Consider the following 27,974-nt stretch of genomic DNA (forward strand, 5'->3'; position numbering starts at 1 on the left):
ACACTAGCCCCGTCCGTTCCACTAGCCCGTCACTTTAGTGCTCAAAATCCATCTCTGCTGGTGATGCGGTAGATATAGATTAGAATGAGAGAAACTAAATTGAGTTGGTGGAACACAGGAGACAGCTCTCGGTTCAGACATCATGTATTGGGCTAAACACCGAAATCCCAGACCTAAAACATCGTGTCGGATGTTATGTGCATCTGTCCATGAGAGATTGTGTGCTTGAGAGTATGGAGTGTTTAAATCGCTGTGTTAATCTACCAGGAAACAGAGGATTGAAGAGGAACCTACCGTGTCTTGATGACACCCCTCTAAATCAGTGGAAACTTGAGTACAGTATAGGAGGGGGACGTCTATCAGTGTAACACCAGTACCTACAGTATAGGAGGGGGACGTCTATCAGTGTAACACCAGTACCTACAGTATAGGAGGGGGACGTCTATCAGTGTAACACCAGTACCTACAGTATAGGAGGGGGACGTCTATCAGTGTAACACCAGTACCTACAGTATAGGAGGGGGACGTCTATCAGTGTAACACCAGTACCTACAGTATAGGAGGGGGACGTCTATCAGTGTAACACCAGTACCTACAGTATGGGAGGGGGACGTCTATCAGTGTAACACCAGTACCTACAGTATGGGAGGGGGACGTCTATCAGTGTAACACCAGTACCTACAGTATAGGAGGGGACGTCTATCAGTGTAACACCAGTACCTACAGTATAGGAGGGGACGTCTATCAGTGTAACACCAGTACCTACAGTATAGGAGGGGGACGTCTATCAGTGTAACACCAGTACCTACAGTATGGGAGGGGGACGTCTATCAGTGTAACACCAGTACCTACAGTATGGGAGGGGACGTCTATCAGTGTAACACCAGTACCTACAGTATAGGAGGGGGACGTCTATCAGTGTAACACCAGTACCTACAGTATGGGAGGGGGACGTCTATCAGTGTAACACCAGTACCTACAGTATGGGAGGGGGACGTCTATCAGTGTAACACCAGTACCTACAGTATGGGAGGGGGACGTCTATCAGTGTAACACCAGTACCTACAGTATGGGAGGGGGACGTCTATCAGTGTAACACCAGTACCTACAGTATGGGAGGGGGACGTCTATCAGTGTAACACCAGTACCTACAGTATAGGAGGGGGACGTCTATCAGTGTAACACCAGTACCTACAGTATAGGAGGGGGACGTCTATCAGTGTAACACCAGTACCTACAGTATGGGAGGGGGACGTCTATCAGTGTAACACCAGTACCTACAGTATGGGAGAGGGGACGTCTATCAGTGTAACACCAGTACCTACAGTATGGGAGGGGACGTCTATCAGTGTAACACCAGTACCTACAGTATGGGAGGGGGACGTCTATCAGTGTAACACCAGTACCTACAGTATGGGAGGGGGACGTCTATCAGTGTAACACCAGTACCTACAGTATGGGAGGGGGGTATCTATCAGTGTAACACCAGTACCTACAGTATGGGAGGGGGACGTCTATCAGTGTAACACCAGTACCTACAGTATGGGAGGGGGACGTCTATCAGTGTAACACCAGTACCTACAGTATGGGAGGGGGACGTCTATCAGTGTAACACCAGTACCTACAGTATGGGGGGGGGGGGGGCGTCTATCAGTGTAACACCAGTACCTACAGTATGGGAGGGGGACGTCTATCAGTGTAAGACCAGTACCTACAGTATGGGAGGGGGACGTCTATCAGTGTAACACCAGTACCTACAGTATGGGAGGGGGACGTCTATCAGTGTAACACAGGTTACTATGCCCAGGTAGTGCTCAGACCCCTGTCCTCCCCAGACCAGTCACAGAGCCCCCAGATGGCAGAAGTACAACTCTAACCAAAGTGTTGTTTAAATGACTATCATTCCCTTCAAATCACTGACACATCAACTGATCTGTACACACACACAATATTCAGGTGTTGATATGACAAACTAGTCTGACACACACTCAGACAGACACACAACAGTATATTTATACTGCCGATATGTTTGATCCACACACACAGGGGGAGCCACATGGTATCTCAACCCAGTACTGAGACAGGCTACATGGTATCTCAACCCAGTACTGAGACAGGCTACATGGTATCTCAACCCAGTACTGAGACAGGCTACATGGTATCTCAACCCAGTACTGAGACAGAGAGAGACAGGCTACATGGTATCTCAACCCAGTACTGAGACAGGCTACATGGTATCTCAACCCAGTACTGAGACAGGCTACATGGTATCTCAACCCAGTACTGAGACAGGCTACATGGTATCTCAACCCAGTACTGAGACAGGCTACATGGTATCTCAACCCAGTACTGAGACAGGCTACATGGTATCTCGACCCAGTACTGAGACAGAGAGAGACAGGCTACATGGTATCTCAACACAGTACTGAGAGAGAGAGACAGGCTACATGGTATCTCGACCCAGTACTGAGACAGAGAGAGACAGGCTACATGGTATCTCGACCCAGTACTAAGACAGAGAGAGACAGGCTACATGGTATCTCAACACAGTACTGAGAGAGAGAGACAGGCTACATGGTATCTCAACACAGTACTGAGAGAGAGAGACAGGCTACATGGTATCTCAACACAGTACTGAGAGAGAGAGACAGGCTACATGGTATCTCAACCCAGTACTGAGACAGGCTACATGGTATCTCAACCCAGTACTGAGACAGGCTACATGGTATCTCAACCCAGTACTGAGAGAGACAGGCTACATGGTATCTCAACCCAGTACTGAGAGAGACAGGCTACATGGTATCTCAACCCAGTACTGAGACAGGCTACATGGTATCTCAACCCAGTACTGAGAGAGAGAGAGACAGGCTACATGGTATCTCAACCCAGTACTGAGACAGGCTACATGGTATCTCGACCCAGTACTGAGACAGAGAGAGACAGGCTACATGGTATCTCGACCCAGTACTAAGACAGAGAGAGACAGGCTACATGGTATCTCAACACAGTACTGAGAGAGAGAGACAGGCTACATGGTATCTCAACACAGTACTGAGAGAGAGAGACAGGCTACATGGTATCTCAACACAGTACTGAGAGAGAGAGACAGGCTACATGGTATCCCAACACAGTACTGAGAGAGAGAGAGAGAGACAGGCTACATGGTATCTCAACCCAGTACTGAGAGAGAGAGACAGGCTACATGGTATCCCAACACAGTACTGAGAGAGAGAGTGACAGGCTACATGGTATCTCAACACAGTACTGAGAGAGAGAGACAGGCTACATGGTATCCCAACACAGTACTGAGAGAGAGAGACAGGCTACATGGTATCTCAACCCAGTACTGAGAGAGAGACAGGCTACATGGTATCTCAACACAGTACTGAGAGAGAGAGACAGGCTACATGGTATCCCAACACAGTACTGAGAGAGAGAGACAGGCTACATGGTATCTCAACACAGTACTGAGAGAGAGAGAGAGAGACAGGCTACATGGTATCCCAACACACTACTGAGAGAGAGAGACAGGCTACATGGTATCCCAACCCACTACTGAGAGAGACAAGCTACATGGTATCCCAAACCAGTACTGAGAGAGACAGGCTACATGGTATCCCAACACACTACTGAGAGAGAGACAGGCTACATGGTATCCCAAACCAGTACTGAGAGAGAGACAGGCTACATGGTATCCCAACACACTACTGAGAGAGAGACAGGCTACATGGTATCCCAACCCACTACTGAGAGAGACAGGCTACATGGTATCCCAACACACTACTGAGAGAGAGACAGGCTACATGGTATCCCAACACACTACTGAGAGAGAGAGACAGGCTACATGGTATCCCAACACACTACTGAGAGAGAGACAGGCTACATGGTATCCCAACACAGTACTGAGAGAGAGACAGGCTACATGGTATCCCAACACAGTACTGAGAGAGAGACAGGCTACATGGTATCCCAACACAGTACTGAGAGAGAGAGACAGGCTACATGGTATCCCAACACAGTACTGAGAGAGAGAGACAGGCTACATGGTATCCCAACACAGTACTGAGAGAGAGAGAGAGACAGGCTACATGGTATCCCAACACACTACTGAGAGAGAGAGACAGGCTACATGGTATCCCAACCCACTACTGAGAGAGAGACAGGCTACATGGTATCCCAACCCAGTACTGAGAGAGAGACAGGCTACATGGTATCCCAACACACTACTGAGAGAGAGACAGGCTACATGGTATCCCAAACCAGTACTGAGAGAGAGACAGGCTACATGGTATCCCAACACACTGACTGAGAGAGAGACAGGCTACATGGTATCCCAACACACTACTGAGAGAGAGACAGGCTACATGCCCACTACTGAGAGAGAGACATGGTATCCCAACACACTACTGAGAGAGAGACAGGCTACATGGTATCCCAACACAGTACTACAGGCTGAGAGAGAGAGACAGGCAGGCATGGTATCCCAACACAGTACTGAGAGAGAGAGACAGGCTCCCCAACACAGTACTGAGAGAGAGAGACAGGCTACATGGTATCCCAACACACTACTGAGAGAGAGACAGGCTACATGGTATCCCAACCCACTACTGAGCAGGCTACATGGTATCCCAACCCACTACTGAGAGAGAGACAGGCTACATGGTATCCCAACCCACTACTGAGAGAGAGAGGCTACAGGCTACATGGTATCCCAACCCACTACTGAGAGAGAGACAGGCTACATGGTATCCCAACACACTACTGAGAGAGAGAGACAGGCTACATGGTATCCCAACCCACTACTGAGAGAGAGACAGGCTACATGGTATCCCAACCCACTGACTGATGGTATCCCAAGAGAGAGAGACAGGCTACATGGTATCCCAACCCACTACTGAGAGAGAGACAGGCTACATGGTATCCCAACACACTACTGAGTACTGAGAGAGAGAGACAGGCTACATGGTATCCCAACACACTACTGAGAGAGAGACAGGCTACATGGTATCCCAACCCAGTACTGAGAGAGAGACAGGCTACATGGCTACATGGTATCCCAACACACTACTGAGAGAGAGACAGGCTACATGGTATCCCAACCCACTACTGAGAGAGACAGGCTACATGGTATCCCACCCACTACTGAGAGAGACAGGCTACATGGTATCCCAACCCACTACTGAGAGAGAGAGACAGGCTGGTATCCCAACCCACTACTGAGAGAGAGACAGGCTACATGGTATCCCAACACACTACTGAGAGAGAGAGACAGGCTACATGGTATCCCAACCCACTACTGAGAGAGAGACAGGCTACTGGTATCCCAACCCACTACTGAGAGAGACAGGCTACATGGTATCCCAACCCACTACTGACAGGCTGAGAGAGAGAGACAGGCTACATGGTATCCCAACACACTACTGAGAGAGAGACAGGCTACATGGTATCCCAACTACTGAGAGAGAGACAGGCTACTGAGACCCACTACTGAGAGAGACAGGCTACATGGTATCCCAACCCACTACTGAGAGAGAGACAGGCTACATGGTATACTGAGACCCACTACTGAGAGAGACAGGCTACATGGTATCCCAACACACTACTGAGAGAGAGACAGGCTACATGGTATCCCAACCCACTACTGAGAGAGAGACAGGCTACATGGTATCCCAACCCACTACTGAGAGAGACAGGCTACAGGCTCAACCCACATGGTATCCCAACCCACTACTGAGAGAGAGACAGGCTACATGGTATCCCAACCCACTACTGAGAGAGAGACAGGCTACATGGTATCCCAACCCACTACTGAGAGAGAGACAGGCTACATGGTATCCCAACCCACTACTGAGAGAGAGACAGGCTACATGGTATCCCACCCACTACTGAGAGAGAGACAGGCTACATGGTATCCCAACCCACTACTGAGAGAGAGACAGGCTACATGGCTCCCAACCCACTACTGAGAGAGAGAGACAGGCTGGTATCCCAACACCACTACTGAGAGAGAGACAGGCTACATGGTATCCCAACCCACTACTGAGAGAGAGACAGGCTACATGGTATCCCGACCCACTACTGAGAGAGAGACAGGCTACATGGTATCCCAACCCACTACTGAGAGAGAGAGACAGGCTACATGGTATCCCAACCCACTACTGAGAGAGAGACAGGCTACATGGTATCCCAACCCACTACTGAGAGAGAGACAGGCTACATGGTATCTCAACCCACTACTGAGAGAGAGACAGGCTACATGGTATCCCAACCCACTACTGAGAGAGAGAGACAGGCTACATGGTATCCCGACCCACTACTGAGAGAGAGACAGGCTACATGGTATCCCAACCCACTACTGAGAGAGAGAGACAGGCTACATGGTATCCCAACCCACTACTGAGAGAGAGAGACAGGCTACATGGTATCCCAACCCACTACTGAGAGAGAGACAGGCTACATGGTATCTACTGAGAGAGAGACAGGCTGGTATCCCAACCCACTACTGAGAGAGAGACAGGCTACATGGTATCCCAACCCACTACTGAGAGAGAGAGACAGGCTACATGGTATCCCAACCCACTACTGAGAGAGAGACAGGCTACATGGTATCTCAACCCACTACTGAGAGAGAGACAGGCTTACATGGTATCCCAACCCACTACTGAGAGAGAGAGACAGGCTACATGGTATCCCAACCCACTACTGAGAGAGAGAGACAGGCTACATGGTATCTCAACCCAAGGCCCCATTCTTACATCTTAATAAATGTGCCTTTTGATTTGATTAATCAATAACCTGATTTAATTCTGTATTTAAGTACTATTTTCATATTTTTTTTCTGGGGGGAGGGGGTCAATTAATTTATTTCTGCCGATGTGGATTTTAAATATGTATTTATTTGTTTCAAAGTAATTACTGAAATATGACCTGTTTATTTATTTAATGAGATATTTATTCTGATTGGTTAATTTATGTTTTTTGGAGACAGGTTTTAATCTTCCGTGCTGTCTGACTTTGTGCCAATGTGCTGCTTTGAGGTGTTCCATATCGTGGGTTTGTATCACTATTAAACACTCCTCTATATTTTAAACAAACGCTTCCTCCCTCTATGACACCTGCATGTCATTCAGTCTGTTACCATGGAGTTGAGGGGAGCTGACAGAGCTTCAACCAATAAAGAAGTCGAGATGAAACCCAACAAAAATCACATGACCCGAAGAAGAAAGAGGCGTGACTCTTGATTTTATTATAAAACAGCATTCACTGAAACCCTTCAGGTTGTTGATTTCTCCATAGCAGTTAATTGAAGGCCATTACTTTGTCCTGATCAGGTGATCTAGGCAGGAAACTTTAGTGTCTCTTAACGTGCATGTGCTGTCTTCTTGGTGTTTAAGGATCTCTGTTTCAACGTCCAGAGTGCACGTGCTGTCTCTTGGTGTTTAAGGATCTCTGTTTCAACGTCCAGAGTGCACGTGCTGTCTCTTGGTGTTTAAGGATCTCTGTTTCAACGTCCAGAGTGCACGTGCTGTCTCTTGGTGTTTAAGGATCTCTGTTTCAACGTCCAGAGTGCACGTGCTGTCTCTTGGTGTTTAAGGATCTCTGTTTCAACGTCCAGAGTGCATGTGCTGTCTCTTGTGTTTGAGGATCTCTGTAGAAGTGAGCGTCAGGTCCTTGTCACAGACATCACAGTGGTAGACTCTGGCCAGACTGGAAACAGAGAAGGAAGAGGAGGCTGCCTTCACATCATCACCCTCTGAAACAGACAACAGCATCTGTCAGTTAGTTTCATTCCTAGAGATCATATTACATATATACAGGGTATTCAGACCCCTTTATCCACATTGTGTTACGTTACAGCCTTATTCTAAAATGGATTAAGTTGTTTTTTCCCCCCTCATCAATCTACACACAATACCCCATAATGACATCACAATACCCTATAATGACATCACAATACCCTATAATGACATCACAATACCCTATAATGACATCACAATACCCTATAATGACATCACAATACCCTATAATGACATCACAATACCCCATAATGACAAAGCAAAAACTGTATTTGAGAAAGTTTTGCAAATTTATTACAAATAAAATAAACAGAGATTTACATATATATATATATATATATATTCAACTCAGTACTTTGTTGAAGCACCTTTGGCAGCGATTACAGCCTTGAGTCTTCTTGGGTATGACGCTACAAGCTTGGCACACCTGTATTTGGGGAGTTTCTCCCATTCTTCTCTGCAGATCCTCTCAAGCTCTGTCAGGTTGGATGGGGAGCGTTGCTGCACAGCTATTTTTAGGTCTTTCCAGCGATGTTTGATTGGGTTCAAGTCCATTCTGAGACTTGTCCCCAAGCCACTCCTGCATTGTCTTGGTTGTGTTCTTAGGGTCATTGTCCTGTTGGAAGGTGAACCTTCGCCCCAGTCTGAGGTCCTGAGCGCCCTGGAGCAGGATTTCATCAAGGATCTCTCTGTACTTTGCTCCGTTCATCTTTCCCTCGATCCTGACTAGTCTCCCAGTCCCTATCACTGAAAAACATCCCCACAACATGATGCTGCCCCCACCACCATGCTTCACCGTAGGGATGGTGCCAGGTTTCCTCCAGATGTGACGCTTGGCATTCAAGCCAAATAATTCAATCTTGGTTTCATCAGACCAGAGAATCTGGTCAACTCCAAGTGTGCTCTCATGTGTCTTTTACTGAGGAGTGGTTTCCGTCTGGCCACTCTACCATAAAGGCCTGATTGGTGGAATGCTGCTGAGATGGTTGTCTTTCTGGAAGGTTCTCCCATCTCCACAGAGGAACTCTGGAGCTCTGTCAGAGTGACCATCAGGTTCTTGGTCACCTCCCTGACCAAGGCCCTTCTCCCCCGATTGCTCAGTTTGGCCGGGTGACCAGCTCTAGGAAGAGTCTTGGTGGTTCCAAACTTCTTCCATTTCAGAATGATGGAGGCCACTGTGTTCTTGGGTACCTTCAATGCTGCAGACATTTTTTGGTACCCTTCCTCAGATCTGTACCTCGTCTCAATCCTGTCTCGGAGCTCTATGGACAATTCCTTCAACCTCGCGGCTTGGTTTTTGCTCTGACATGCACTGTCAACTGTGGGACATTATATAATCATGTCCAATCAATTTGAATTTACCACAGGTGGACTCCAATCAAGATGTAGAAACATCAAGGAAGTCTCATAGCAAACGGTCTGAATACTTATTTAAATAAATTTGCAAAAAATTCTAAAACCGTTTACGCTTTGTCATTATGGGTGATTGTGATGTCATTATGGGTGATTGTGATGTCATTATGGGTGATTGTGATGTCATTATGGGTGATTGTGATGTCATTATGGGTGATTGTGTGTAGATTGATGAGGGAAAACAACGATTTAATCCATTTTAGAATAAGGCAGAAATGTAACCAAAATGTTGGGAAAAGGGAAGGGGTCTGAATACTTTCTGAAGGCACTGTATTCTGCATCCCAAATAGTACCCTTTTCCCTATATAGTACACTACAATTAACCCTCTGCCATAGGGCTCTGGTCTAAAGTAGTGCACTATATAGGGAATAGGGCTCTGGTCTAAAGTAGTGCACTATATAGGGAATAGGGCTCTGGTCTAAAGTAGTGCACTATATAGGGAATAGGGCTCTGGTCTAAAGTAGTGCACTATATAGGGAACAGGGCTCTGGTCTAAAGTAGTGCACTATATAGGGAATAGGGTTCTATAGGGCCCTGGTCTAAAGTAGTGCACTATATAGGGAATAGGGTTCTGGTCTAAAGTAGTGCACTATATAGGGAATAGGGTTCCATAGGGCTCTGGTCTAAAGTAGTGCACTATATAGGGAATAGGGTGCCATTTGAGCCTCACGTTTGTCCTGGTTGTCCTGCTGTTCCCCAGGCGGCCTGCAGGTGGCCTCGTGGCTCATCCTCTCCAGCGGTGTGACAGGACTGTACAGGTCACAGTGGGGACAGGACCAGAACGTACGTAGACACTCACTGTAGAGGTCCTTAGAGTCCTGGGGAACAGACACATTATAATACAGACACTCACTGTAGAGGTCCTTAGAGTCCTGGGGAACAGACACATTATAATACAGACACTCACTGTAGAGGTCCTTAGAGTCCTGGGGAACAGACACATTATAATACAGACACTCACTGTAGAGGTCCTTAGAGTCCTGGGGAACAGACACATTATAATACAGACACTCACTGTAGAGGTCCTTAGAGTCCTGGGGAACAGACACATTATAATACAGACACTCACTGTAGAGGTCCTTAGAGTCCTGGGGAACAGACACATTATAATACAGACACTCACTGTAGAGGTCCTTAGAGTCCTGGGGAACAGACACATTATAATACAGACACTCACTGTAGAGGTCCTTAGAGTCCTGGGGAACAGACACATTATAATACAGACACTCACTGTAGAGGTCCTTAGAGTCCTGGGGAACAGACACATTATAATACAGACACTCACTGTAGAGGTCCTTAGAGTCCTGGGGAACAGAACATACACAGACACTCACTGTATAATCCTGGGGAACAGACACATTATAATACAGACACTCACTGTAGGTCCTTAGAGTCCTGGGAACAGACACATTATAATACAGAACTCACTGTAAATTTAGAGTCCTGGGGAACAGACACATTATAATACAGACACTCACTGTAGAGGTCCTTAAAACAGACACATTATAATACAGACACTCACGTGAGGTCCTTAGAGTCTGGGAACAGACACATTATAATACAGACACTCACTGTAGAGGTCCTCTGGGAACAGACACCACGCCTCACGGCACGACAGACACAGTACAGGTCCTTAGGAGTGAATCACTAAATTTACCAGCTAACTTTGACAAACATTCAGACAACGTGATAATCTACTTCCTCACGGCACAACGCCTCGCGGCACCACGCCTCGCGGCACCACGCCTCACGGCACAACGCCTCTCGGCACAACGCCTCTCGGCACAACGCCTCGCGGCACAATGCCTCTCCCCTATTGGATAGTGTGTGTACGTATTGATATGAAGGCTGTGTGTGCCTTTTTAATAAATGTACGTAGTTCTATCCTTGAGCTGTTCTTGTCTATTGATGTTCTGTATCATGTTTCATGTTTTGTGATAAACACCAGGAAGAGTAGCTGCTGCCTTGGCAGGAACTAATGGGGATCCATAATAAACCCCAGGAAGAGTAGCTGCTTGGCAGGAACTAATGGGGATCCCCCCAGGAAGAGTAGCTGCCCTTGAGGAACTTGGGGATCCATAATAAACCCCAGGAAGAGTAGCTGCTGCCTTGGCAGGAACTAATGGGGATCCATAATAAACCCCAGGAAGAGTAGCCCCTTGGCAGGAACTTGGGGATCCATAATAAACACCAGGAAGAGTAGCTGCTGCCTTGGCAGGAACTAATGGGGATCCATAATAAATCCCAGGAAGAGTAGCTGCTGTTGACCCCAGGTGGACCCCAGGTTGACCCCAGGTTGACCCCAGGTGGACCCCAGGTGACCCACAGGTGGACCCCAGGTTGACCCACGGTGGACCCCAGGTTGACCCACGGTGGACCCATGCTGGACCCCAGGTTGACCCATGGTGGACCCCAGGTTGACCCATGCTGGACCCCAGGTTGACCCACGGTGGACCCCAGGTTGACCCATGGTGGACCCCAGGTTGACCCACGGTGGACCCCAGGTTGACCCATGCTGGACCCCAGGTTGACCCATGGTGGACCCCAGGTTGACCCATGCTGGACCCCAGGTTGACCCACGGTGGACCCCAGGTGGACCCCAGGTTGACCCATGGTGGACCCCAGGTTGACCCATGCTGGACCCCAGGTTGACCCATGCTGGACCCCAGGTTGACCCATGCTGGACCCCAGGTTGACCCATGGTGGACCCATGCTGGACCCCAGGTTGACCCATGGTGGACCCCAGGTTGACCCATGCTGGACCCCAGGTTGACCCATGGTGGACCCATGCTGGACCCCAGGTTGACCCATGCTGGACCCCAGGTTGACCCACGATGGACCCCAGGTTGACCCACGATGGACCCACGGTGGACCCCAGGTTGACCCACGGTGGGACCCCAGGTTGACCCTCAGTTGTACCCAGGTTGACCCACGGTGGACCCCAGTTTGACCCATGGTTGACCCACGGTGGACCCCAGGTGACCCAGTAAATAGTTGGGAGCATATATAGTGTTGACTAACTGTCTTTTCCTAAAGTTTACTCTCCGATATTCAGAACTGTTCTGATATGTTTTGGTCCGCGTCAGCTCGTGTTGTTGACTCATCTGATTGGTTAAATCAAAGCTAGAACTGGTCTATGGTTGCTTGTGGAGTTCCGGAGTCAGTTATCCAGCTGTAGTTGGTAATATGATAACATCTACTCACAGTGAGGCAGTTGTAGGTGAAGTATTTGGTGACTTGGAGGCCTCCCTTGATGGTGTCAGGTTGCACCTCCACCCCAGGGAAAAGGGGGTTTGGGGCATGGGGCTCAGAGAACTCGGACTGGGCCTGGGGACCTACGTAGAGGTTCTGTACCTGCAGGCCTGTCAAACGACGTAGACTGTAGCTCACCTGGAGAGGACGGACAGACAGACGGACAGGGAAACATACACCTCAGTTGGGGGTGTTCTCATGATGTTATCTAGACAATAAACGAGGGACGTGGTGATTAGACATGAGAGCTTTTCCTGGTCAGATCACATGGTAGGAAAAACAAAGTCCTAGTTTCCATGTTATAACTAGAACCCACAGTTAAAAGAACCTCTTGAAACTAGGGGCCACTATTTTTATTTTGGGAAAAATAACATTCCCAAAGTAAACTGCCTATTTCTCAGGACCAGATGCTAGAATATGCATATAATTGACAGCTTAGGATAGAAAACACTCTAAAGTTTCCAAAACTGTAAAAATATTGTCTGTGAGTATGACAGAACTGATATTGCAGGCGAAATCCTGAGAAAAATCCAATCAGGAAGTGACTCTTATTTTGAAACCCCTGTCTTTCTATGCATCCCTATTGCCCATTGAAAGGGTGTCTACAGCCTTTAGACGTAGTTTCAAGCCTTTATTTTGAAGAATGAGCGTAAACTTCCACATTGCATAAGTGGTCAGTTGTTGGCTCTCAGTGTGATTTTTGCGCTAAACAGAGAGGTAGCCATTTTTCCTCCCGGTCCTAGTGAAAAGCTAATTGTCCCAGTGGATATATTATCAAATAGATATTTGAAAAACACCTTGAGGATTGATTATAAACAACGTTTTCCATGTTTCTGTCGATATTATGGAGTTAATTTGGAATTTTTGTCTGCGTTGTCGTGACCGCTATTCCCGGTGGATTCCTGGGCATGACGCATCAAACTAACGGAGGTAATTGGATATAAAAAAATATCTTTATGGAACAAAAGGAACATTTGTTGTCTAACTGGTCTCGTGAGTGAAAACATCCGAAGATCATCAAAGGTAAACGATTACTTTGATTGCTTTTCTGATTTTTCGTGACCAAGTTACCTGCCGCTAGGTGTACATAATGTTTTGATAGTATATCGATAAACTTACACAAACGCTTGTATTGTTTTCGCCGTAAAGCATAATTTCAAAATCTGAGACAAAAGGGTGATTAACAAAAGGCTAAGCTGTTTCACTATATTTCACTTGTGATTTCATGAATATTTTCTAGTAAGGTTATTTGACCGTTGCGCTATGCTATTTAGCGTAGTTTATGACAATTATCCCGGATCCGGGTACCATATTATAGAGTAGTCTTCCTCAATGTTAAAGGTTAGGTGTTCCTGTACCTCAGTGTATAGCAGGAAGCGGACCAGTCCTTCACTGAGTTTCTCCAGGTCTTTACGGGAGAGCCCAGGTACCCCCAGCCCCTCTCCCCTCCCAGCCTTGGCCCTGCTCCCCGCTCCGGCTCCCAGAGTGCCCTGTCCCAGCTGGGCTAGCAGGAGGCGCTCCCAGTCGGCCCTGAGAGTGAGGGAGGTGGACAGAACCTTCAGAGCCCCCTCTCCTGTCAGTCCTACCTCCAACCAGCCATCCACCACCAGCCTGGTACAGTCAGCATTACTGTCCAAGGAGTTAGCTACCAGCAACAGGGCCTGGAAGGGGACACGAACAGACAGTCAGGAGAGAAACAGTGCAGACAGGAACCATAAAAGCTGTGTTCCGAAACCAGCTCTGACACTGATAACATTTCAGTCTGAGGTGGATCTTTGTCAGGCATCGAGACTCTGACACGGTACTGACCCGGCAGGGCTGGGACTCTGACACGGTACTGACCCGGCAGGGCTGGGACTCTGACACGGTACTGACCCGGCAGGGCTGGGACTCTGACACGGTACTGACCCGGTACTGACCTGTAAGGCTGGGACTCTGGCCCGGTACTGACCTGTAAGGCTGGGACTCTGACCCGGTACTGACCTGTAAGGCTGGGACTCTGACCCGGTACTGACCTGTAAGGCTGGGACTCTGACCCGGTACTGACCCGGTACTGACCTGTAAGGCTGGGACTCTGACCCGGTACTGACCTGTTAGGGCTGGGACTCTGGCCCGGTACTAACCTGTAAGGCTGGGACTCTGGCACGGTACTAACCTGTAAGGCTGGGACTCTGGCCCGGTACTGACCCGGTACTGACCTGTTAGGGCTGGGACTCTGACCCGGTACTGACCTGTAAGGCTGGGACTCTGACACGGTACTGACCTGTAAGGCTGGGACTCTGGCCCGGTACTAACCTGTAAGGCTGGGACTCTGACCCGGTACTGACCCGGTACTGACCTGTTAGGGCTGGGACTCTGACCCGGTACTGACCTGTTAGGGCTGGGACTCTGACCCGGTACTGACCCGGTACTGACCTGTTAGGGCTGGGACTCTGACCCGGTACTGACCTGTTAGGGCTGGGACTCTGACAGGGCTGGGACTCTGACCCGGTACTGACCCGGTACTGACCTGTTAGGGCTGGGACTCTGACACGGTACTGACCTGTTAGGGCTGGGACTCTGACACGGTACTGACCCGGTACTGACCTGTAAGGCTGGGACTCTGACCCGGTACTGACCTGTAAGGCTGGGACTCTGACCCGGTACTGACCTGTAAGGCTGGGACTCTGACACAGTTGGATACATAAGGCTTGTTGGTCTCAAGTAGAGTAACGAAGGCTAGGAGCTGGTGTTTGCTGCTCTCCCCTTTGTCTGGTCCCTCTCTGTTCCCCTCCTCAGGGACGTGCAGCACCTCTGGGTCGCTGGCAAACACACTGGTGGGGTGGATCACTACCCCCTGCTTGTTACGGGTGTGGAACACCTATAGGAGACAGGGACATTATCACCGTACACACACACACACACTCACACCTACACACACACACACTCCTGTTCACACACGCTTACACCTACACACACTCCTGTTCACACACACTCACACCTACACACACACACACACTCCTGTTCACACACGCTCACACCTACACACACACACACTCACACCTACACACACACTCACACCTACACACACACACACTCCTGTTCACACACGCTTACACCTACACACACACGCTCACACCTACACACACTCCTGTTCACACACGCTCACACCTACACACACTCCTGTTCACACACGCTCACACCTACACACACTCCTGTTCACACACACACTCCTGTTCACACACGCACACACACACCTGTTCACACACGCTCATACCTACACACACACACACACTCCTGTTCACACACACACTCCTGTTCACACACGCACACACACACACCTGTTCACACACGCTCACACCTACACACACACACACTCCTGTTCACACACACACTCCTGTTCACACACGCTCACACCTACACACACACACACACACACACCTGTTCACACACACGCTCACACCTACACACACGCTCACACCTACACTCCTGTTCACACACACACACCTGTTCTGAGTCCTTGCGGTTGGCATTGTGTTCGTCTGGCAACGCCAGCTGGGGGTAAAGGCCTCGACAAAGCAGCAGCTTCAGGAGGGCTTGTTGCCTTGACGACAGGTCCTGGCTGGCCGACGCCGCTTCCTGGAGCTCTGACACGTTGTGGCGAAGCTTGAACTTCACTTCCTGTCAGGGGGAGGGTTCAAGACAGATGTTTTAAAATCTAAAAAAGTGGGTATAAGAATTTGTAAGGATTACAATTCATATGAATCTACAGACAATATCATTTAAGCCTTTTTATCTTATTAATTACGGTCATTTGACAGTGTAACCGACTGGTCTGTTGCCATGGCTCCCGCCCATAGTGACATCATCCTCACCTGTATGTCCAGGTTGTGTCCACCGGTCTGCTCCTTGTCCTTCCCGTCCCGTCCCGTGGCGCCCTGCTCTGTGTCCGACCCCGAATCCCCCTCCCCATCCTGTCCCTCCTCCAGTCTCAGGACCTTCCTCCGACCGCCCTCTGCCAGGTCATGTTCTCTCTTCAGCTGATGTAGCTTCCTCCTCTCGGTCAACCTCTCCCTGCGCTGTCCTCGCTCTCCACCAGAGGGAGCCCTCTCCTCCAGCACCTCCAACAGACCATGACTACGCAACAGCTCCTGTTGCCACACCAGGCGGGGGAACGCGGTTAGGGATAAATGCCGGTGTTGTGAACATTACCGTAGAAATAATAAACGACGCCCTAATCACGTTTATACCGTAGTTGTCAAAGAAAACAATTTGAAAGCACACATGTACCGGTAAAAATAATTATGTTTTGTTGATGTTGACATTTTCATGAGAAAAAATTCATACTTTCGTTTTATTAAGAGCGCATTCCAGCCGGTGTTATTTTCACACTTTACGACTGGCTAAATCTATGACGTTAAAATGCCTAGTTATCTGAGCAATCACCATCTCATCAGCCCAGGCAAGCATTTATTTATTTACTTTTTAAAAAAAGAGGCAAGTCAGTAAAAAACTCATTCGTATTTACCCTGTCCCTAACCCAGCAATTTATAAACTTGATCTCAGGGGTAGCCTAGTGATTAGAGCGTTGGACTAGTAACCGGAAGGTTGCGAGTTCAAACCCCAGGGCTGACAAGGTACAAATCTGTCGTTCTGCCCCTGAACAGGCAGTTAACCCCACTGTTCCCAGGCCGTCATTGAAAATAAGAATTTGTTCTTAACTTAGAAGATGATTCTTAGAAGATGGGGGGGTTTATACCATAGAGGGGGGACAGGAACAGATTTATTACATACTGATGTCAGGCGTAGCTGACCTACCTTGAACTGTCTTCGTAGGTTGACCATCTCATAAAGCCTCTGTTCCTCCAGCCCTCTCCTCCTGCACCACTTCCTGCTGGCACCTCCTCTCTCCCCCTTCACCTGGAGGAGAAGGTTTGATGACTGGAGTGTCTACACTAATATGCTACACATAATGTCAATCACTCTAAATGCAATATTTAGTGATCTTAAATTCTCCATTACAAGACGTAAGTAAGGTAAGTGGCTTCGCACAGAGGGTGACTAAAGATGTTTTCTGTGCCCTGATTGGCTGACCTGCACCCAGGCGTTGAAGGTGTTGAGCAGGGTGAAGGGGTCTCCCTGGTTGGAGTGCAAGGGCTGGCGTGCTGTGGCACAGTCGGGGTTGTGTTGGGCCGAGCGGAGAAATGGGGACTGAACACTGAGGGCAGCAGCCACCGTCAGGACCGGCTCCACCAAGTTAAACACTGACCCCAGCACCAGCATCTTACCTAGATGCACAGAGGTCAGGGGTTAAGGGTCAGGACCTGCTCCACCAAGTTTTCCACCATAATTTGCAAATAAATTCATTAAAAATCCTACAATGTGATTTTCTGGATTTTTTCCCCCTTCATTTTGTCTGTCATAGTTGAAGTGTACCTATGATGAAAATTACAGGCCTCTCTCATCTTTATAAGTGGGAGAACTTGCACAATTGGTGGCTGACTAAATACTTTTTTGCCTCACTGTAATTATTTAAATAAAAGTATTTGAACACAGATTTAGGGGTTAGGGGTTAGGGGTTAATATAGGGGTTAGGGGTTAGGGCTCGTGGTTAATATAACTAGGGCCTGGAGGTTTGTCTGCCCAGGTCGTGTGATCAGGAAATCCTCAGGGCCCTATTCAGGGGGCACAGTACAGGATGGCAGATGTCACAACAGTGATACTTCTTTATTTCAGAGGGACGTACCTATGACCACGTCAACAGGAAGTTGTGCCAGCAGGCTTCCGATAGAGGTGAGATCTCCTCTAGCGTCTAGCGCCCCCTGTTCCCTGAGGTAGGTTACTGCAGTCTGGATACTGGCCGCGGGAGGAGGGTCGATGAACAAAAAGGATCGTGGGTCTCCCAGACTCATACTCTTCATCTGTAAGGACAGGAAACAGTCTTTTGGCATGCAGAAGTAACTATAGGGAACAGAAAACCAGAACAGCGAAGAGGGATTTCAGTCGTTCAGTACCTGTAGTACGAATTAGTACCACCCTGTGTATCTCTGGGACGGGGTGAGGTGTGAAAGGTTAGGGGTCAGGATACCTGTAGTACTAGTGAGTCGAGGGCCACCCTGTGTATCTCTGGGACAGGGTAAGGTGTGAAAGGTTAGGGGTCAGGATACCTGTAGTACTAGTGAGTCGAGGGCCACCCTGTGTATCTCTGGGACAGGGTAAGGTGTGAAAGGTTAGGGGTCAGGATACCTGTAGTACTAATGAGTCGAGGGCCACCCTGTGTATCTCTGGGACAGGGTAAGGTGCGAAGGCCTCGTAGTCGGACTCAGAATAGAGCCGATAACACACCCCAGGTCCTGTCCTCCCGGCCCGGCCTTTCCTCTGCTCAGAACTGGCTCGACTGATCCAGAACTCTTGCAGACGCTGCATCTTAGCCTTCGGGTCAAAACTCATCTCCTTCACCTTGCCTTGAGGATACATTCAGAGGTAATACATTGGGTTCCATTTCTGAAAGTGGCACAGAGCAACACGCTTGAAATCTTTAAAGAAGCTTTCGTCTGTTCCCCCCCTCCCCCTCCCCAGACGGACACAACAATGACATTACCCAGGCTCCTCTCTGTCCCACTGAGCAGCGGTTATTTTGTTATTGAACCTTTATTTAATCTAAGTCCGTTAAGAATAACTTACACAACGACGGTCCCCCGGGGCGAAACCCGGACGACGCCCCCTATTGGACTCCCAATCACGGACCGTATGTAATACAGCCTGGGATTCAAACCAGGCACTGTAGTGACGCCTCTTGCACTGAGATGCAGTGTCTTAGAGCGCTGCGTACACTCGGGAGTTCCCGGGGTCGTGCTTCGGGTTGTCTTACCCGAGTCGACGACGAAGCGCACCCCGTCGATGGTGACGGATGTCTCCGCTACGTTGGTAGAGATGATACATTTCCTCACTCCCGGAGGAGAGATGTCAAACACCTACAGACATATAATGCACAGTTCCATGTTTTAGCCCCAATGCCATGGGAACATGATGGTTAAACATCTTGTTGTAGTAAAGCCATCAACTTGGACTTGGGTGAAATAAGCACTTTTATAGTCATCAGACCTAATTAATACTTTAAAGCTGCACTGGTGAGATACACAGTCCACCTGCTCCTAGACCTGCTCCTAGACCTACCCCTAGACCTGCTCCATAGATATACCCCTAGACCTGCTCCATAGACCTGCTCCATAGATATACCCCTAGACCTGCTCCATAGACCTGCTCCATAGATATACCCCTAGACCTGCTCCATAGATATACCCCTAGACCTGCTCCATAGATATACCCCTAGACCTGCTTCTAGACCTGCTCCTAGACCTGCCCATAGATATACCCCTAGACCTGCTCCATAGATATACCCCTAGACCTGCTCCATAGATATACCCCTAGACCTGCTCCATAGATATACCCCTAGACCTGCTCCATAGACCTGCCCATAGACCTACCCCTAGACCTGCTCCATAGATATACCCCTAGACCTGCTTCTAGACCTGCTCCTAGACCTGCCCCTAGACCTGCTTCTAGACCTGCTTCTAGACCTGCTCCTAGACCTGCTCCTAGACCTGCTCCATAGACCTGCTCCTAGACCTGCTCCATAGACCTGCTCCTAGACCTGCTCCATAGACCTGCTCCTAGACCTGCTCCATAGATACACCCCTAGACCTGCTTCTAGACCTGCTCCTAGACCTGCTCCTAGACCTGCCCCTAGACCTGCTCCTAGACCTGCTTCTAGACCTGCTCCTAGACCTGCTCCTAGACCTGCCCCTAGACCTGCTCCATAGATATACCCCTAGACCTGCTCCATAGATATACCCCTAGACCTGCTTCTAGACCTGCTCCTAGACCTGCCCCTAGACCTGCTCCATAGATATACCCCTAGACCTGCTCCATAGATATACCCCTAGACCTGCTCCTAGACCTGCTCCATAGATCTACCCATAGACCTGCTTCTAGACCTGCTCCTAGACCTGCTCCATAGATATACCCCTAGACCTGCCCCTAGACCTGCTCCATAGACCTGCTCCTAGACCTGCTCCTAGACCTGCCCCTAGACCTGCCCCTAGACCTGCTCCATAGACCTGCTCCTAGACCTGCTCCTAGACCTGCTCCATAGATATACCCCTAGACCTGCTCCATAGATATACCCCTAGACCTGCTCCATAGATATACCCCTAGACCTGCTTCTAGACCTGCTCCTAGACCTGCTCCATAGACCTGCTACATAGATATACCCCTAGACCTGCTCCATAGATATACCCCTAGACCTGCTCCATAGATATACCCCTAGACCTGCTCCATAGATATACCCCTAGACCTGCTCCTAGACCTGCTCCTAGACCTGCTTCTAGACCTGCTTCTAGACCTGCTCCTAGACCTGCTCCATAGACCTGCTCCATAGATATACCCCTAGACCTGCTCCTAGACCTGCTCCTAGACCTGCTTCTAGACCTGCTCCTAGACCTGCTCCTAGACCTGCTCCTAGACCTGCTCCTAGACCTGCTCCATTGATATACCCCTAGACCTGCTTCTAGACCTGCTCCTAGACCTGCTTCTAGACCTGCTCCTAGACCTGCTCCATAGACCTACCCCTAGACCTGCTCCATAGATATACCCCTAGACCTGCTCCATAGATATACCCCTAGACCTGCTCCTAGACCTGCTCATAGACCTGCTCAATAGATATACCCTCCATAGACCTGCTCCTAGACCTGACCTGCTCCATAGACCTATAGATATACCCCTACCTGCCCATAGATAGACCTGCTCCTAGACTTGCTCCTAGACCTGATATACTTCTAGACCTGCTCCTAGACCTGCTCCATTGATATACCCCTAGACCTGCTTCTAGACCTGCTTCTAGACCTGCTTCTAGACCTGCTCCTAGACCTGCTTCTAGACCTGCTCCTAGACCTGCTCCATAGACCTACCCCTAGACCTGCTCCATAGACCTACCCCTAGACCTGCTCCTAGACCTGCTCCTAGACCTGCTCCATAGATATACCCCTAGACCTGCTCCATAGATATACCCCTAGACCTGCTCCATAGATACACCCCTAGACCTGCTTCTAGACCTGCTCCTAGACCTGCTCCATAGACCTGCTCCATAGACCTGCCCCATAGACCTGCTCCTAGACCTGCTCCATAGACCTGCTCCTAGACCTGCTCCATAGACCTGCTCCATAAACCTGCTCCAGAGATCTACCCCTAGACCTGCTTCTAGACCTGCTCCTAGACCTGCTTCTAGACCTGCTCCATAGACCTGCCCCTAGACCTGCCCCTAGACCTGCCCCTAGACCTGCCCCTAGACCTGCTCCTAGACCTGCTTCTAGACCTGCTCCTAGACCTGCTTCTAGACCTGCTCCATAGACCTGCTCCTAGATCTGCCCCTAGACCTGCTCCTAGATATAGACCCCCTAGACCTGCTCCATAGATATACCCCTAGACCTGCTTCATAGACCTGCTCCATAGACCTGCCCTAGACCTGCCCCTAGACCTGCTCCTAGACCTGCTTCTAGACCTGCTCCATAGACCTGCTCCTAGACCTGCTCCATAGACCTGCTCCATAGATATACCCCTAGACCTGCTCCATAGATATACCCCTAGACCTGCTTCTAGATATGCTCCTAGACCTGCTCCTAGACCTGCTCCAGAGATATACCCCTAGACCTGCTCCATAGATCTACCCCTAGACCTGCTCCTAGACCTGCTCCTAGACCTGCTCCCAGACCTGCCCCTAGACCTGCTCCATAGACCTGCTCCATAGACCTGCCCTAGACCTGCCCCTAGACCTGCTCCATAGACCTGCTCCTAGACCTGCTCCTAGACCTGCCCCTAGACCTGCTCCTAGACCTGCCCCATAGACCTGCTCCTAGACCTGCTCCTAGACCTGCTCCATAGATATACCCCTAGACCTGCTCCATAGATATGCCCTAGACCTGCTCCATAGACCTGCCCCTAGACCTGCTTCTAGACCTGCTCCTAGACCTGCTCCATAGACCTGCTCCATAGATATACCCCTAGACCTGCTCCATAGATATACCCCTAGACCTGCTCCATAGATATACCCCTAGACCTGCTCCATAGATATACCCCTAGACCTGCTCCATAGATATACCCTCCTAGACCTGCTCCATAGACCTGCTCCATAGATATGCCCTAGACCTGCTCCATAGACCTGCTCCATAGATATACCCCTAGACCTGCTCCATAGACCTGCTCCTAGACCTGCTCCTAGACCTGCTCCTAGACCTGCCCTAGACCTGCTTCTAGACCTGCTCCATAGACCTGCCCATAGACCTGCTCCTGACCTGCATCCTACTGCTACTGACCTCATCCTACTGTACTGTACCCCATCCTGCTGTACTGCTACTGTACCTGCTCCTAGACCTGCTCCTCATCCTACCCCTGACCTCATCCATAGATATACCCTGACCTGCATCCTGATATACCCCTGACCTGCTCCTAGACCTGCTCCTAGACCTGCTCAATGATATACCCATCCTACCTGCTCCATGTACCCCTCATCCTGCTTCTAGACCTGCATCCTACCTGCTACTGACCTCATCCTACCTGCCCCTGACCTGCATCCTAGACCTGCTACTGACCTGCATCCTACCTGCTACTGACCTGCCCCTAGACCTGCCCCTAGACCTGCTACTAGACCTCATCCTAGACCTGCTCCTAGACCTGCCCCTAGACCTGCTCCATGATATCCCCTAGACCTGTACTGTATACCCCTAGACCTGCTTCTAGACCTGCATCCTAGTACCTGTAGACCTGCTCCTAGACCTGCTCCTAGACCTGCTTCTAGACCTGCTCCTAGACCTGTCCTGTACCTGCATCCATAGATCTACCCCTAGACCTGCTCCTAGACCTGCTCCATAGATATACCCCTAGACCTGCATCCTAGACCTGCTCCATAGATATACCCCTAGACCTCTCCATAGATATACCCCTAGACCTGCTTCTGACCTGCTCCATAGATACACCCCTGACCTGCTCCTAGACCTGCTCCTGACCTGCATCCATTGATATACCCTGACCTGCATCCTAGACCTGCTTCTAGACCTGCTCCTAGATCCTACTGCTACTGACCTCATCCTAGACCTGCTCCTGACCTGCTCCTGACCTGCCCCTAGACCTGCTCCATAGATACCCCATCCTGCTGTAGACCTGCTCCTCACCTGCCCCTGACCTGCTCCATAGATCTGCCCCTAGACCTGCATCCATAGATCTGCCCCTGACCTGCATCCTGACCTGCTCCTAGACCTGCCCCTGACCTGCTCCATAGACCTGCATCCTAGACCTGCTCCAGAGATCTACCTGCTGACCTGCCCCTAGACCTGCTCCTAGACCTGCTCCATAGACCTGCTCCTAGACCTGCCCCTAGACCTGCTCCTAGACCTGCTCCTAGACCTGCTCCTAGACCTGCTCCATAGACCTGCTCCAGAGATCTACCCCTAGACCTGCCCCTAGACCTGCTCCAGAGATCTACCCCTAGACCTGCCCCTAGACCTGCTCCTAGACCTGCTCCTAGACCTGCCCCTAGACCTGCTCCTAGACCTGCTCCTAGACCTGCTCCTAGACCTGCTCCATAGACCTGCTCCATAGACCTGCCCCATAGACCTGCTCCTAGACCTGCTCCATAGACCTGCTCCTAGCCCTGCTCCTAGACCTGCTCCATAGACCTGCTCCATAGACCTGCTCCATAAACCTGCTCCATAGACCTGCCCCTAGACCTGCTCCTAGATCTGCCCCTAGACCTGCCCCATAGATATACACATAGACCTGCTTCTAGACCTGCTCCTAGACCTGCTTCTAGACCTGCTCCTAGACCTGCTCCTAGATCTGCCCCTAGACCTGCTCCATAGATATACCCCTAGACCTGCTCCTAGACCTGCTCCATAGATATACCCCTAGACCTGCTCCATAGATATACCCCTAGACCTGCTCCATAGATATACTCCTAGACCTGCTCCATAGACCTGCTCCATAGATATACCCCTAGACCTGCTCCATAGACCTGCTCCATAGATATACCCCTAGACCTGCTCCATAGATATACCCCTAGACCTGCTCCATAGACCTGCTCCAGAGATCTACCCCTAGACCTGCCCCTAGACCTGCTCCAGAGATCTACCCCTAGACCTGCTCCTAGACCTGCTTCTAGACCTGCTCCTAGACCTGCCCCTAGACCTGCTCCATAGATATACCCCTAGACCTGCTTCTAGACCTGCTCCTAGACCTGCCCCTAGACCTGCTCCTAGACCTGCTCCTAGACCTGCTCCATAGATCTACCCCTAGACCTGCTCCTAGACCTGCTCCTAGACCTGCTCCATAGATATACCCCTAGACCTGCTTCTAGATCTGCTCCTAGACCTGCCCCTAGCCCTGCCCCTAGACCTGCTCCTAGACCTGCTCCTAGACCTGCCCCTAGACCTGCTCCATAGATATACCCCTAGACCTGCTCCATAGATATACCCCTAGACCTGCTCCACAGATATACCCCTAGACCTGCTCCATAGACCTGCTCCATAGATATACCCCTAGACCTGCTCCATAGACCTGCTCCATAGATATACCCCTAGACCTGCTCCATAGACCTGCTCCTAGACCTGCTCCTAGACCTGCCCATAGACCTGCCCCTAGACCTGCTCCATAGATCTGCCCATAGACCTAGACTGAGAGGAGAGACTGACCTCATCCTGAGTACTGCTACTGTACCTCATCCTAGTACCTCATCCTAGAGAGATCCCTACTGTACTGAGAGAGACATCCTGCTGTACTGTACCTCATCCTACTGTACTGTACCTCATCCTACTGTACTGTACCTCATCCTACTGTACTGTACCTCATCCTGCTGTACTGTACCTCATCCTACTGTACTGTACCTCATCCTGCTGTACTGCTACTGTACCTCATCCTACTGTACATCATCCTGCTGTACCTCATCCTACTGTACCTCATCCTGCTGTACTGTACCTCATTCTACTGTACTGTACCTCATTCTACTGTACTGTACCTCATCCTACTGTACTGCAACTGTACCTCATCCTACTGTACTGTACCTCATCCTACTAAACTGTTTCCTACTGTACTGTACCTGATTCCACTGTAACTAAATCATCCTGCTGTACTGTACCTCATCCTACTGTAACTAAAATCATCCTGCTGTACTGTACCTCATCCTACTGCTACTGTACCTCATCCTACTGTACTGCTACTGTACCTCATCCTACTGTACTGTACCTCATCCTACTGTACTGCTACTGTACCTCATCCTATTGTACTGTATCTCATCCTGCTGTACTGCTGACATGACCTCATCCTGCTGTACTGTACCTCATCCTGGTGGCCAGGAGGGAGCTGTACCGTACCTCATCCTACTGCTACTGTACCTCATCCTACTGCTACTGTACCTCATCCTGCTGTACTGTACCTCATCCTACTGTACTGTACCTCATCCTACTGCTACTGTACCTCATCCTACTGCTACTGTACCTCATCCTCTGTACCGTACCTCATCCTACTGCTACTGTACAATCCTACTGTACATCCCATCCTGCTGTACTGTACCTCATCCTGCTGTACTGTACCATCCTACTGTTTACATCCTGCTGTACTGTACCTCATCCTGCTGTACTGCTACTGACGCCTCATCCTACTGCTACTGTACCTCATCCTGCTGTACCGTACCTCATCCTTGTGACATCCTGCTGTGGAACATCCTGCTGTTGTACCCTCATCTTGCATCTAAACTGTACCTCATGCTACTGTACTGTAGGATTACTGTACCTCATCCTACTGTACCTCATCCTACTGTACTGTACCTCATCCTGCTGGCTGCTACTGTACCTCATCCTGCATCTCACCACATCCTACTGTACTGTACCTCATCCTACTGAACCCTACCTCATTCTACTGGACTGTACCTCATCCTGCTGAGTCCCATCCTACTGCTACTGTACCTCATCCTACTGCTACTGTACCTCATCCTACTGCTACTGTACCTCATCCTGCTGTACCTCATCCTACTGTACTGTACCTCATCCTGCTGTACCGTACCTCATCCTACTGCTACTGTACCTCATCCTGCTGTATCTCATCCTACTGTACCTCATCCTACTGTACTGTACCTCATCCTACTGTATCTCATCCTACTGTACTGTACCTCATCCTACTGTACCTTATCCTGCTGTACTGCTACTGTACCTCATCCTACTGTACTGTACCTCATCCTACTGTACCTTATCCTGCTGTACCAGGGACAGGGTGCTGTGGAGGGGCAGAACGATCCAGCGCTTGGTGTGTGTGGCGTAGGCCTGGCATGCCTCTAAGATGGTAGATATCTCTGCCACGCCGCTGAGGAACAGAAGCAGGTCGCCCCTCTCCTCGGGCGGGTAGCGTTGGTCGATGCCCTGCAGCACACGGAGGTATGGGCGGGGGTCCAGCTTCTCCGAGCGGGACGGCTGCTCCTCTTGTGGGATGGGCTGGTAGATCACCTACCCATCAGACAGTCAGAAAGACACAGACAGACAGAGAGACAGAGAGAGACAGAGAGAGAGAGACAGAGAGAGAGAGACAGACAGACAGAGAGAGAGACAGAGAGGAGACAGACAGACAGAGAGAGAGAGACAGACAGAGAGAGAGATCTCCACAGAGTTTAGAGTCAGACTGTAAGACAGAGAGGAGACAAACAGAGAGAGAGAGAGGGTGAGAGGATCTCCACTGAGGTTTACAGACAGAGAGAGAGAGACAGACAGAGAGAGAGAGACAGAGAGAGAGCGAGAGAGAGAGACAGACAGAGAGACAGAGAGAGAGAGAGAGAGAGATTCTTCATCCTGAATAACACCATTATCCTTCTGGTCAATAGTCATGCACTATATAAGGAATAGGGTGGGACTCAGACATAGAAGAAGTCTGTAAACAATTGTTGGAAAAATTACTTGTGTCATGCACAAAGTAGATGTCCTAGCCGTTCAATTTATTTAAACTTTTCAAAGCACACCGGGGTGATTCCACTTGTCAACTAAATCACCTTGACTAGGAGAAACAACAACCAAAATATGAAACGGGTCCCAGAGGGTTTGAAATCTATTGTCCACTCACCTGTATAGGGAAGAGCCTGCCCGGTACCTGCAGTACAGGTGCATTATTAAAGTAGCTGGAGAAGAGTTTTATGTTTATGGTGGCTGACATGAGGAACAAACTGAGGACACCGGGTGGCCAGGAGGGAGGGACCCCAAGGAGGGTTTAGTGGAGGTGTCCACTCATGCACCTCTACAACAAACTCAGACACCTGGGTGGAATAGGGAGGTAGGTAAGATCCACACACGGACAGGTTATGGAACAACTAGGGTGCATCCACTGTAACCATATTCCCTAATAAACTGACAGACCCCTATTCCCTATATAGTGCACTACTATAGACCAGAGCCCTATTCCCTATATAGTACACTACTTTAGACCAGAGCCCTATTCCCTATATAGTA

General features: G+C 49.7%; 1 protein-coding gene across 1 annotated transcript; it reads right to left on the reverse strand.

Annotated features, from left to right (window-relative positions):
- Positions 1-7,225: 7,225 nt before the first annotated feature.
- Positions 7,226-27,691, reverse strand: LOC115142008 (DEAH (Asp-Glu-Ala-His) box polypeptide 34). Its single transcript, XM_065000621.1, has 14 exons — positions 27,592-27,691; positions 26,730-26,984; positions 19,313-19,415; positions 18,688-18,905; positions 18,188-18,362; positions 17,536-17,729; positions 17,260-17,361; positions 16,317-16,592; positions 15,949-16,122; positions 15,113-15,322; positions 13,821-14,123; positions 12,415-12,600; positions 9,881-10,514; positions 7,226-7,753 (listed from the first exon to the last, which is right to left on the reverse strand). The coding sequence occupies exons 1-14, from the start codon at positions 27,679-27,681 to the stop codon at positions 7,605-7,607; spliced, it is 3,069 nt and encodes a 1,022-aa protein (XP_064856693.1). The 5' UTR covers positions 27,682-27,691; the 3' UTR covers positions 7,226-7,604.
- Between the last annotated feature and the right edge of the window lie 283 nt (positions 27,692-27,974).

This window comes from Oncorhynchus nerka, linkage group LG14, assembly GCF_034236695.1.
Source record: "Oncorhynchus nerka isolate Pitt River linkage group LG14, Oner_Uvic_2.0, whole genome shotgun sequence".
In the NCBI taxonomy this organism is placed as follows: domain Eukaryota; kingdom Metazoa; phylum Chordata; class Actinopteri; order Salmoniformes; family Salmonidae; genus Oncorhynchus; species Oncorhynchus nerka.